At 39.2% G+C, this 12121-nt stretch overlaps 2 protein-coding genes across 2 annotated transcripts in view; one reads left to right on the top strand and one right to left on the bottom strand.

The window, feature by feature from the left end:
- Positions 1-8779: 8779 nt before the first annotated feature.
- bloc1s3 (biogenesis of lysosomal organelles complex-1, subunit 3) lies at positions 8780-10365 on the bottom strand. The gene is made up of 5 exons (XM_031861202.1): positions 10287-10365; positions 9980-10095; positions 9611-9815; positions 9395-9495; positions 8780-9264 (listed from the first exon to the last, which is right to left on the bottom strand). Exons 2-5 carry the CDS (start codon positions 10091-10093, stop codon positions 9079-9081), a joined length of 606 nt encoding a protein of 201 aa, XP_031717062.1. The 5' UTR covers positions 10094-10095; positions 10287-10365; the 3' UTR covers positions 8780-9078.
- Positions 10366-10667: 302 nt separating this feature from the next.
- trappc6bl (trafficking protein particle complex subunit 6B, like) overlaps positions 10668-12121 on the top strand; it is a 2701-nt gene continuing 1247 nt past the window's right edge. The window contains exons 1-5 of the mRNA XM_031860504.1: positions 10668-10745; positions 11081-11178; positions 11423-11490; positions 11582-11699; positions 11960-12043. Coding sequence (XP_031716364.1) covers positions 11083-11178; positions 11423-11490; positions 11582-11699; positions 11960-12043 — 366 coding nt within the window. The 5' untranslated portion in view covers positions 10668-10745; positions 11081-11082. The remainder of the gene's footprint in view (positions 10746-11080; positions 11179-11422; positions 11491-11581; positions 11700-11959; positions 12044-12121) is intronic.

The following is a 12121-nucleotide window of genomic DNA, read 5'->3' as shown; positions in this document are numbered from 1 at the left end:
TTTGCAGCAACATGCCAAACCTACAAATCAACCCCAAAAAAGAAGACAGATTCATCAAAGAGAGTCTGACACCATTGGCAAAGCATTTCAGTAATGGATAGAAAATTGCAGTGACTTGCAGAAGCCTTGACAGCAACATTTTCTCTCCATCTCTCTAATAGTGGGAGCTTATCTATGTTCCCCAGTTCAAGATTCTGTTAACGCACATACATTAATCTTTTCAAAAGGTTTCATGTTGTCAGGAACTCATTCTCCCAGGGCCCTATGGGCCCCATGCTATGTTCCCACAACGAACCATGTCATAGTATTCAAAGAACTGTGGAGCATCTTTTCAGGTTCCCATTATGTGCTATAGAGAGCTGGGCTCTATTTTCCTTTCCAGGTTGTCAAAAACATACTTGTTTTAATCAAACCATGATCTTTTCCCAAACCTAACCTAGTTTTATTGTCTAAAGCTAAGTGACACCCAGTAAGTAAAAAGTGACACCTGTGATCCAACCCTGACGGCTATAGTTAGCAAAAGGCTGAACTATTAGCAATATTTTCTCTCCATCTCTGATTCGCTTTGCCGGTAGTGTAGCTCACTAGAGCCTCCAATAACAGACTGTCATCTCAAAGGGCCCACAAGTTTGCAATGAAAACGGAAAGTTACTTGTCATAGACTTGGTGCTAACGGCATCAGGGTTGTTTGAAATGAGTGACTAGCACTCTTACTGGTTACTGTGTGAAGGTTGATGTTTGCAATGAATGACCAGTACTCATAGAGGTTACTGTATAAAACCTGTGCATTTGTCCTTGCTTAGGACAGAGAGGGGAGAGCTGCCAGAGGAGGGCTGTATTTAAAGATTCTGGCGGGTTTTTTTATTTCGCTTTTGTCCTTTCACAGAAAGCTGCCTACCCACCACTTCAATTACAAAATGCTGAAAAGTTATTCTGGACTTTTTGCCCAATGACAAAAATATACTGCCTACCTGTGAGAATCAGCAGCCTAAATATCCTCACTCTCTATACTTAATGGTCTAACTGGTCCTCACAAAAATAGAGACAAGCCCCCATACACACACTTGCTATACTTACATCTCTCTTTCATGAGTTTAATTTTACACCATCTTTCAGCACACATCAGGAGATTCGACGGTTAGCCCGCTGAGATCGATGTGACTTGCACATTTATTTCCTGTCACATCTTATAACTGTACAGTGGAGTTTGTTGAGCTAAACCCATTTTAGGAATGCACCAAAGCCACGTTTGGTTTGCCAGACATCTGCTGTCAGACTGTGACAGTTGAAGCCACAGCTGTGCAGAAACACATATTCGAATAGACTTTGAAATACCTACAAGCACTGGAGATATTTTCAGCTCACTTTGTGCTGCCTCTAAAAGGTCACCTGATGTTGGCAAGCAAACAAAATGAATAAGCATACTCAACTGTTTAACTCATGTTCACTCAGATACAAAGATTTTAACAAACCACGTCTATAAAGGCCTCCTTATAACAGGTTTATAGGCTGTAACTAATGGCTTTATTAATGGTTGATAAATTATCCACTAATGCTTTGTAGATCAATTTAAAGCCATTAATAAGGACGACTCTGGGTTGCTGTTACTGGCTAAGGAACATTTTTATAAATTATGTACAAGTTGTTTGTAATGTCTTTATTAATGGTTAATAATTAATACATTATAATGTACTAATGCAATATGGCATTGCAATATCCCATGAGCATGTATTTAGTGACTACCAACATGCATAACTATATTACCATATTAAACAAGAAACAAGCACAAGCTAACATTCCTAATAAAGTTTTCTAACTCATCTATAAAATAGTACTAAATGATTTAATCATCACTGCTGACCAAATTGGTTTCAACTTATACAATCCTTTTAAAATGGTGCCTCACTCAAAAGTGGTACCAATTTGATCAAAGTGTGTTTTCAAAGACCAATGATAAAGCTCTCTGACACTGAAACAACTGACAGGCATTTATTTTGGCCTAATATTAAATATCTATTACTCACCCATCTTATCCAACCAATTGTTAAATGGTATATTGAGCCTTTTAAAATAACATTTGCAAAGGATTAAAGTCTAAATCTTTGCAGATTTATAGTCTTTATTGTCATTTTTTTTGTATTTTATTAGCTTTGGTCAGGGGAAGAACCTCGATAATTGACTGATAAAAGGATTTGTCTGCAGTAGCTCTTAATAAGACGACCTAACTCCTTGGCTGCAGTATCTGGAATACATGTTATTGTACGTTCTGCATGCAATTCAAGGTTTTGGTTGAAACCAGTTTTAATATGACAAACTCTCTGTCAAGCAGGCCAATGTGAGGAGGCGCCTAGAGGGAGAATTCTGACCATCTGCTGTTCCAATAGACATTCAGCCAACTCCTCAAGTACACACACAGCATGGACCTTTTTTTCAACAATACAAATGTCTCACTCCTGCATTGAAATGCAGAACTGTTTGGATTGTTTATGATTCATTTGATGCCTGTTTATGGTATTTTATTTTATCATTGTTCAAGGTAAATAGGCTAACATGTGCACACACAGTATGCTGTGGAAATAGTCTTCAATGCCAGAGGAAAAACAGGTGCATCAAAGTGCACCTGGGAGTCCTAACCGCTGCCCCAGGCACAGGTTGTTAACACAGAACACTGAAAACAAGAAAGCAACGTTTAAAGACAGGCACATGCTCATTCTGGAGTCTGGATAAAAAAAATGCTCATTCTCTGAATATGAGCCAGACAGTGACTGTGTTATGTTCTGCCAAAGCGAAGACGGATTCTCATGTTTCTTCATGATGCATGAGCTGAATTGGTTTTTAGCCTGAGAGGGCATATTGGACACAGACTGTCTGAGACTATAGACAGGAGAGAATAATGTGGACAAGCAGATCCCGAAGATATTTTAATGTTATCTCAGAGCAACAAAGCTGAAGAATATTGAGTTATCTCAGTTTCTGACAAAAGATAAGTCACTGAAAAAGAAAAACACACGGGATGGCTGAATGGTTTCTGCCCCGTTTTGTAAAACAAATGTGGGCAAAACAAACTCCAGTGTTCCAGTACTTTCTGCATTAGCTGTAGCAAAATGTTAAGAAACGGTCCTGGCATGCATGAAAACAAGTGTTTATTTCACATTTCTCTTTACTTTTGAATGCAAAGCATTCCATGAACAGGCAGGACTAGTGATTCAGGCAACTGCCAGGTGTAAGAAAGCATGAGGAATTTCCTTTAACCAAAGTTTTGTGTGACGTGCTGATTTACTGAGTAACATTCCAGGACAGTGGCTGCTACGGTACTAATCAAGCTAAAAATGAAACTGTACATTTGAAATGGAAGATGCACAGAATGACACTACAGAAGAACATTATGTCAATTTCTGATGAAGCTGATATAGAAACAGTTTGTGACGATCCTATGAACAAACGCTGTGAGATCTGGTGTACTTTCATGTAATGTTTATAATTGATAGTTCTAGTAATGCCAATAAAAATGAAAAACACTGTTTTCAAAGAGTTTCACTGATCTTTGATATAAATGGCTAAATCTAAATCCTATAAAATCAGGTTTGGCAAAAACTTTAACTGTTGGTATTACAATCTACGTATGTCTTAATGGTCTACTGCTTTGATTTGATCATATTTTGGATATAAAATTGCGCTTTTTCTATAGATATGTAGTTAGTTGTAAACCTGCCAACCAAGAGAAGTGTTTAAAATGACTGGATTACAATCCCAACTAAATCTGAAAAGGCATTTGAACAATCTCTTGTTGTGACTCTAGTTATAAAATCACCTTTACATGTCAAAATAAGTGCAAATATGAAATATGAGTCTGATTTTGAGTCATTTGTCCACCAACTGTTTTTTGCATATTGTTTGTGTACTCTGAATTATAAATGACCAACAAATGAGGGGTTTGCATCATCATTTAGATGCACACATACAGTTAATTGCACATCATTATCTACATTAACATGTTTGTCATGTTGAGCATGTGTAAGTTTATGATCACATTTCCAGTTTCCATTTTCATACTTGTATCACTTGGGATTTTATCTTTCTGCCCCGATGATTCTTGTCCTTTCAGCTGACAACATAATCAAGCTCAGCTCCTCCAAATCCGGTTTTGAAATCCAGTTGCGTATCCACTTTTCACTGATTCAACTTGAGTGCTCGGTGCTGTTGTTCCCTTTAGGTCCTCTGAGGGTTTTCCCTCTCGTCTATTCTTCCGGCTATAGTCAGTGGGATGCATCCTAATTTCACATTGTCTTGAATGCACCATCAGTATGAAAACAAGGGCATCACCCACAGAGCGGAGCTCTTTTAAAGTAGTATAGCTGCTTTGCTAGACCTGTGCCGTTGTGTGCAGCCATGCTCAACGAGCCAAAATAAACTAACAGTGTGTCCTCGGGCACCCCATGAGACAATCACTGACCTGGCTAATGTGGGTGGCTGCCCTCTGTGCACACACAAACACAAATGTAGTTATAGAAGACTCATACATACCATGGATAGATCTGACTACATCTCACATAATCTAGTATGATTTAATGATCTAGTGTCTCTTTCCTGTCTTCCTGTTCTCCCTTACCCTCTGCACTCTCTATACCGCAAACACTCATGATCTCTCCTCGGCGCCCTGGTCCATTGTTTGACTTGTTCCGATTTTAGTCTTTAGTTAGTTTGCCAGCTCAAGCATGAACCCCATCCTTGGCTCTGAGCCTCAAGCCACTGCACTGGAACAAGGAAAGATGTTTTATGTAAACAGTAATATAATGTCCTACTTGCCTGTTGAGTGTAACAAGTCCCTAAGAAGTTCACCAGCCTTGGAGGAAAATAGTTTTTTGCTCATGGTTATTGTTTCTAAACTCCGTCATATGCACCTTGGTCTCCGTTTAATGCACAAGCCACAGTGTGTCTGTACAGATCTAAGTCGTTTACATTTCACTTTCAAACTGGATCACTTTCCCACTGGGAGAAATCAGCTGTCACAGCATTGTTGACTGATTTGTTGAATTCTAAAAATGAGTCCTTGATGTCCTTGTCAAGGAGGACATGAAGACTCAATATCTTGTTGTTGAATGTTAATTTAATATGTATATTAGTAATCAACAGTGATGTGCTACACACAGTTAGAAATTAGATCACTTGTGTATTTGTCTTTACAAGAAAATAACTCGATATGCTCATATTGCTATTTGAAAATCAATATGTTTTGCAGTCATTGGCAAACACATAAGTAGCGTTATTTTCCTGTGAGGAAATGGAACATGTTTTTTATGTTATTTTAGCATAATTGCTTTATAATCAACAGTGGGAAGGATATGTGGATCATCATCATCACCATCATTTGGATGGTGACATTTTTCTTTGTCATTGATAACATGTGATGATGTTGTTGTGTTTGCCCTCATTCCAAATAACTTATCACTCATGCAGCCCTCAAAACCTGGAGCTCATCCAGGACAGCTGGGACTGAGTGACACACACACACACACACACACACACACACGCACTCTCTATGGAAAGAGAGACAATTGATGTTTGAGGATGCGAGAAATACTTGTTTAGCTGGTTCCTCAAATGAAGACTGCAGATTCACACGTCCCCAGGGTCTCATTATTATCTGCATCCCACGAGAGTCCTCGATTAATTGATTGATCACTTCTTTCACTCCTTCTGTGGTCTGTTGCCTCTGTTCCAGTGAGACCAGGGTGATATTTATATTATATTCTGTTTTTAGGTTTATTTTGTAACATCTGCCTCTTGGGACTACGGATGAAAAATAGCCTTTTGGCTAACTCTGACGCATTTACAGAAATGTTTTTATTAATGTGCACTGTCCCTTATCAAATAAACCAATAAATAAAAATACCTGAACATATATACAGCTTAGCTGGTGGACCCACTAAACTGGCAACTGAGTGTAATTTTATTATTTGGGGGTCTTATTCTTCAGTACACGCAAACAACATGAATCTAACTTGTGTACTTCTAAATGTTGACCAAGAGAGACATTTGCTTTAAACCTCCTTTTTTCAATTCATGGTCTCAGAAATCAGGCAGTATATCTTGCAGTTTTTAATGAATAGTTGATTTTTTTCCTGAACCTTAAGCTGATGTTTTTAAATATTTTAAAGGCTAATTAAGTGGATTAGCACTTTCATGCACTAGTCAACTAATGGTATTCGATAAAGAATGGACTGAGAGAGGTTCACCATGACCTTAACTAACCTCTTACCTCTGCCCCTCAGCTGTGCCTGTAATGAAGACTCAATGTTGCTCCATTACCAATTTTCTCCAATGGCAAACACTCTGCTTTAAGTTAGATGGATGTGAATCAGCGCTGCACTGTGTGTGTCTGTTTAGCTTAATAAATTCAAGCTGAATAATGAACAATAATGGAAATGGAAATTCCCTAAAGGAAACTGGATTTGTTCAACATGACAGGTACAAATATCTCTACTGGGAGCATATTTATCTTCATAAAGAGCTTTCAAATAGTCTCCACACACACACCTTCAGATACCAAGTGGCAAATATTATCCATCACACTTAAAGACAGTGATAATTACAATACACACACACAAACACACAAATAAGAGGGCACTAAAGCCTCTTCACTCTTACACACTGAACACACTCATGTTTTCATTTTGGGGACATTACATTGACTTACATTCATTTCCTGGAGACTTAACTTTACCCTAACCATTTCTCTAAACCTTAACCTAACCTTAAACCACGACAATAACAATATCACCGTGTAAACAGATTTATGTCCTCACAAGTCATGCAAAAACACACACACACTGAGGCAGCTACAAGCAGCTTCTTGGCCTTGTGTTACAATCTTTGCCATTAGCTGCAGAGCGAAAAAAAGACCAGCATCCCTTTATCCTCTCATTTATTCCAGACCTGCGGGTCTCTGGAGTCCCGGGAGAAGAGTATAAAGAAGACTTTAATTCAGAGAGCTGCCAGCCATCGTCCCTGTGAATGTTTGGATCTATTTGTTTTTGGACTGAACGGGATTAAGGTTGAAGTAGTTTTTATTGTGCTCTGCGTGAGTTTGAAGGCTGAGAAATGGAGCCAACAGATCTGAGGAGTGACAGAGGAAAGAGAAACAGCAGAGAGGTAAATTTCAGGGGGAAGAAAAGTACTTAAGCTCATCATTATCATCACCTCCTATGAAAATACATGGAACACTTTTCATCACTATGCTGTAACTTTATATGAGACAGAGAAGGAAATGTAACTGAACAGAATATCTCTCACCACCATGTGTCTATAAATCAATTAAATATGACAAACTGTCTTTTATTAAGTACATTTGCTAAAGTACTGTACTTAAATACACTTTTGAGGCACTTGTACTTAACATGAGTATTTCCATTTTCTGCTGCTACTATACTTTCACTACAATCCAGAGGCAACTATTGTGCTTTTTAGTCCACTACATTTGTTTGGTTGAGGTACTTTGCAGATTGTGATTAATGATACAAAATATAATGAAAAACTATATTATGAAGTAACATTATAGGTTCAGATAAAATGATCCCCTGGGTTTAATTAATTTAGTAGAAAATAAAGTATTCAAATTGGGCTGCACCTTTACCAGCTGCGACATCAAGGTGATGTACACATTAATCCATCAATATTTATAATCCAGTAATAGATATCATTCTGAAATTAACCATTTTTTTAAATTCTTTTAATTGTGGTACTTCAATGATTGTATTTCAATGATAATACTTTTGCATTTTTAGCTAAGTATAATTTTGATTGCATGACATTTACTTGAGTATTTCTGCTTTGGTTTCACTACTTTTACTTAAATAATAGATCTGGGTACTTCCTCCACTATTGCATTAGACATAGTATAATATATTACACATAATTATATATAGCAAATTATGGATTTAAGAAGAGAACAGGAACATTTTGCATTGTTTTGTTAGAGCGGTCATGTCTGTATCGACGGCACCATCAGGTGGCTGAAATATGTCAAGACAGTAAAAGTGAATCTAACAATTCCTGCCTTGAGTACATGAACATTGTACACACGTTGACCGAACACTGCACGTCTCTCTCAGGTGGCCGATTCTGTCAGCGTGCTTCCTGAATCAGCCAGATGGAAGTTGGACCCTGAGCACATGCTTGGCATCACTGGTATTGTGGGCGCAGTTCTCAACCTGCTGGTGGTGGTGTTAGTGTATATCTACTCACCTGTCTGACACACTGACTGTGTGGGTTTATGGGGAAGCTGTTGGATGGGATGGAAGGACAACCAGAGAGAAGGGACAGGAAGTTTTGAATACAGGAGATTGTTTTACATATAAGACCGGCCTGTCATATCAGCTTATATATTCTTAGGATCATTTATTGGCATTCAGTCTGATACGCTGTAGTTGTGTTTGTAAATGTGAAAAGGTTTCCTCAAAGCCAAAGCCCTTTTCCATGAAGTGAGACGCTTAGCCAACCCTGGGCCGATTGTATGTTGACTGTAAGTTAACTTAGTTTTGTAAATTGTGTCTTCAATATGTATGCAGTGTTTGTATGTGTACTTTTCTGCTTGTCTAATAGTATTGTTTTTGAAAATAAACTATATTCATAAACTGAAAGTGAGAGACAATTCTTCAGGACTGTTTCAATAATCTCAACCTTTTCTTTCATTCAATGCCACATCAATGAACCATCAGCAGCAGCTGTGGGCTCTCGCTTTTTGATACCAGACGACACATTTAAGAACGATTTAACAGCATTCAAGTTTCCAAAAAAATATATTTATATTAGTGAGTCACATTTATGTTACAATTTTAACACACAAGGGAAACAAATTATTATAGTGCCAGAGCAAGTCTTCCTCCTTGACCTATCAGATTTACAAAGATCCAATAGAAAAGAAAATGTTTATTATGAATATTCCTATGTTAAATGTTATTCAGTTAGCCTGAAAGACGGCTGTGGAACATAGGAAGAGAGAACATCACCTGACAGACAAATCAATCTAAAGTGTGACTGTAGATTTAATATACAATTATTCATACATTATTTATATATTTAAGGTACAGGAGTAGTATGATTATTTAGATTATTGATGTTGATATCGGGCAGTATTTGACAGCTGGTGATGATGTCAATCTTTTCAGACACAGCCTTCAAGTCATCCAGGATTAATCTGATGCTGTGGGACGCATTGATGATGGCGCTCTGCGAAGTATTTAGCTGAGCTGTTGCACTTTGAACCTTTCACAAAAACAATCAGAAAAAAAACCCTCGAATTAAGGCATTTCCAACCACAGCCAATTCTCTGTTACAAGATGCGTATCATAGAATCTCTGATGTAGTATAAGTAGCATCCAACACATCTACGTACCTCTCTACTGGCGCTGCCATAAACCTGCCGTACCGTCTGTCCCACGTCAGAATACAGCCGACTGTTAGATTCCTGCAGCTTCTGTTGTAACAGCGTGTCACCTGGAAAAATACAATTACATTCTCAAATTGACCCCTGAGTGGTGAGCAGTCTGTCACACTTTAAGTATTACCATTACTTATTCTAATCATGACGTTGCTGTATTGCATTCCTCACCTTGTGGTCTGTGTGTGGGACTTGGCCTGTCTTCCACTATCGACTGTATATCAGGGTGGTCTCTGACTACAATGAGAGGAGGCAGGTCTCTCCGGAGTATCTGGGCGCTGTCCTGGCTCAGAGAGAAGGCTCGCGCGGCCTGCTGCTCCTGCTCCTGCTCCTCCTCCTCACCGTCACTGTCTGTTTCAGACGCCTCCCCGGGAACCTGACAGCATCCAAGACATCACAGCAGAGTGAATAGATTAATGACACATGCGCGCGCGCACGCACGCACGCGCGCGCGCACACACACACACACACACACACACACACACACACACACACGCACATCTCTGTCGCGCTAAAACACGCGAAGACATGCAAGACTACCTTGGCTCCGACTGTGGCAATTTCGGGAGCGGTCATGGAGGTGATGTAGACTTCATCATCAGAGTCCGTCTCCGAGGCCTCGCCCTGCACCACTATCTGGTACCCGCTGGACATGGCTACACACACACAGACATACAAAACGAAACTTCTTTAGCTAACGTTAACGTTACATTAAAACAAATTATAGGAGAAAGGACAAGCTCAGGCACTTCCTGTTGCAAGCTCACTTTGCTCAGTAAAAATACAAGTCAAAGGTATTCTGTAACATAATGCTAAACGTTAAAATATAGAGCCCAAAATGTCAAACCTTCTCTGTTGATTTTAAAAATGCAAATCACATGACCAGCTAGGAAGTGGCTTGTTTTCCAAGAACCAATCCGATGTGAGCTATGGTGTCACGTGATATCTGACCAATCAGACCGCGATTAGAACGCCTGCGCCATATAATCAAGAGTTTGTTTGTAATGAAAATCGGCGTACACCGAAATTGAACATGTTTTTTTGTAATGGTTTCAGGCAGTGTCTATGGTACCAGCCCTCCACATGACAGCATGTGGATGTGGTTTATTACTGGGTGTATGATTTATTCTTGGTAGAGCATGTATTCCGCCACCACCGGGTTTTTGCACGTTATGACAGAAGGGAAAACTGCTGCTAACTCCGCCTGCGTGAATCCCGAGCGGCAAAGGTTACCCGGTAGATATATCGAGTGCAACCCAGGAAGCTGACTTGTGTTTACTTCGTGTAGCATACAGTCTGTTAACAGGTACAGTACATTTAACAGTTTACTTTGTTTAATGTATTTAGATAACTACACGCTATGCCACATATAACGTTAGATGCATTGCTTTGTCCCAATTCTCTCTCATACCGAGGTATGAAAAACTAGCCCTGGCCAATGCCAGCAAACAACACAAGCTAGCTTTCTAGCGCTAAATATCAAGCTAACGTTAACGTCATTGAAGGTCTTCACATATAACTTTAGCGTTAGCTACCGAAACTGATGATTCTCTCTTTTGAGGCAAAGCTATCTAGGTTAAGTGAAACTGTTTTACTGAAGCGTTATATTGAGCAACATAATCACGGTTGTGTGTTTGGCAGAAATGGCAGACGAGTCTCTGTTTGACTTTCTCCATATGGAGATCGTGTCACATATTTACAAGGAGCAGCAATCCAGTAAAGAAGAGATGGACAACAAGGTGTGTTGAATAAAGGCATTCATCAATCAACTGACTGAGCTTTGAGTTACACTGTGGTCTGTAATCACCTTGCAAAGCACCATCTACCAGCTAACGTTACTTAATACCATGTGTTTCCCTCTCCCAGGCCTCACAATACAGCTAGCTCATCGTTACATTATAATAGTTTAGCTTCTACAGGTCACACTAATATACTAGCTTCTGTCCACTGAGCAAATTGACAGCTTGCATTTCTTCTCTTCAGGACAGGGCTGTCTGTGTCTCTGTCCTTGAAAGCATGGGCTTCAGGGTAGGACAAGGACTCATTGAGAGGTAGACGAGCACACATGTACTGTATCTACATGCTTTGTGACATGCATCCTCTTCACTTTACTCTACATGTCTTTATGTTTGCTTTGTCTAGGTTGACCAGGGACTCTCCCAGCTTCAAAGATGAGTTGGATGTAATGAAGTTTGTCTGTAAAGACTTCTGGACGAAGGTGTTCAGGAGGCAGGTTGACAACCTCAGAACAAACCATCAGGTAAAGTAAAAGTTCAGAGTAGTCTTTCCACCAACACGAAGTTTAATCCCTCTTCTGACATTTTGACTTTCTTTGTGATAGATATCACATGTCATAATGTCAAAGAAGTGCTTAGAATTACTTTAGCAACTTAATTGAGTTTGATTGAAGATTGATTACTTAAAGCCCTCTGAATTATAGGAGTATATATATTATACAGAAGCATATTCATTGTTTGTAACTAGTGTTGTTACTAAACATGCATTTATTTCCTGCCATAGGGTACGTATGTCCTGCAGGACAACAAGTTTTCTCTGCTGACTCAGCTCTCCAATGGAAAACAGTACCTTGATCAGGCTCCTAAGGTTTGTATTCTCTCTCTCTCTCTCTCTAACTCACACACACACACACACACACACACACACACACACACACACACACAC

Source organism: Anarrhichthys ocellatus, unplaced genomic scaffold, assembly GCF_004355925.1.
Source record: "Anarrhichthys ocellatus isolate YVR2014 unplaced genomic scaffold, GSC_Weel_1.0 scaffold24, whole genome shotgun sequence".
NCBI classification, from domain to species: domain Eukaryota; kingdom Metazoa; phylum Chordata; class Actinopteri; order Perciformes; family Anarhichadidae; genus Anarrhichthys; species Anarrhichthys ocellatus.
This window is presented reverse-complemented; position numbering and strand designations above follow the sequence as displayed.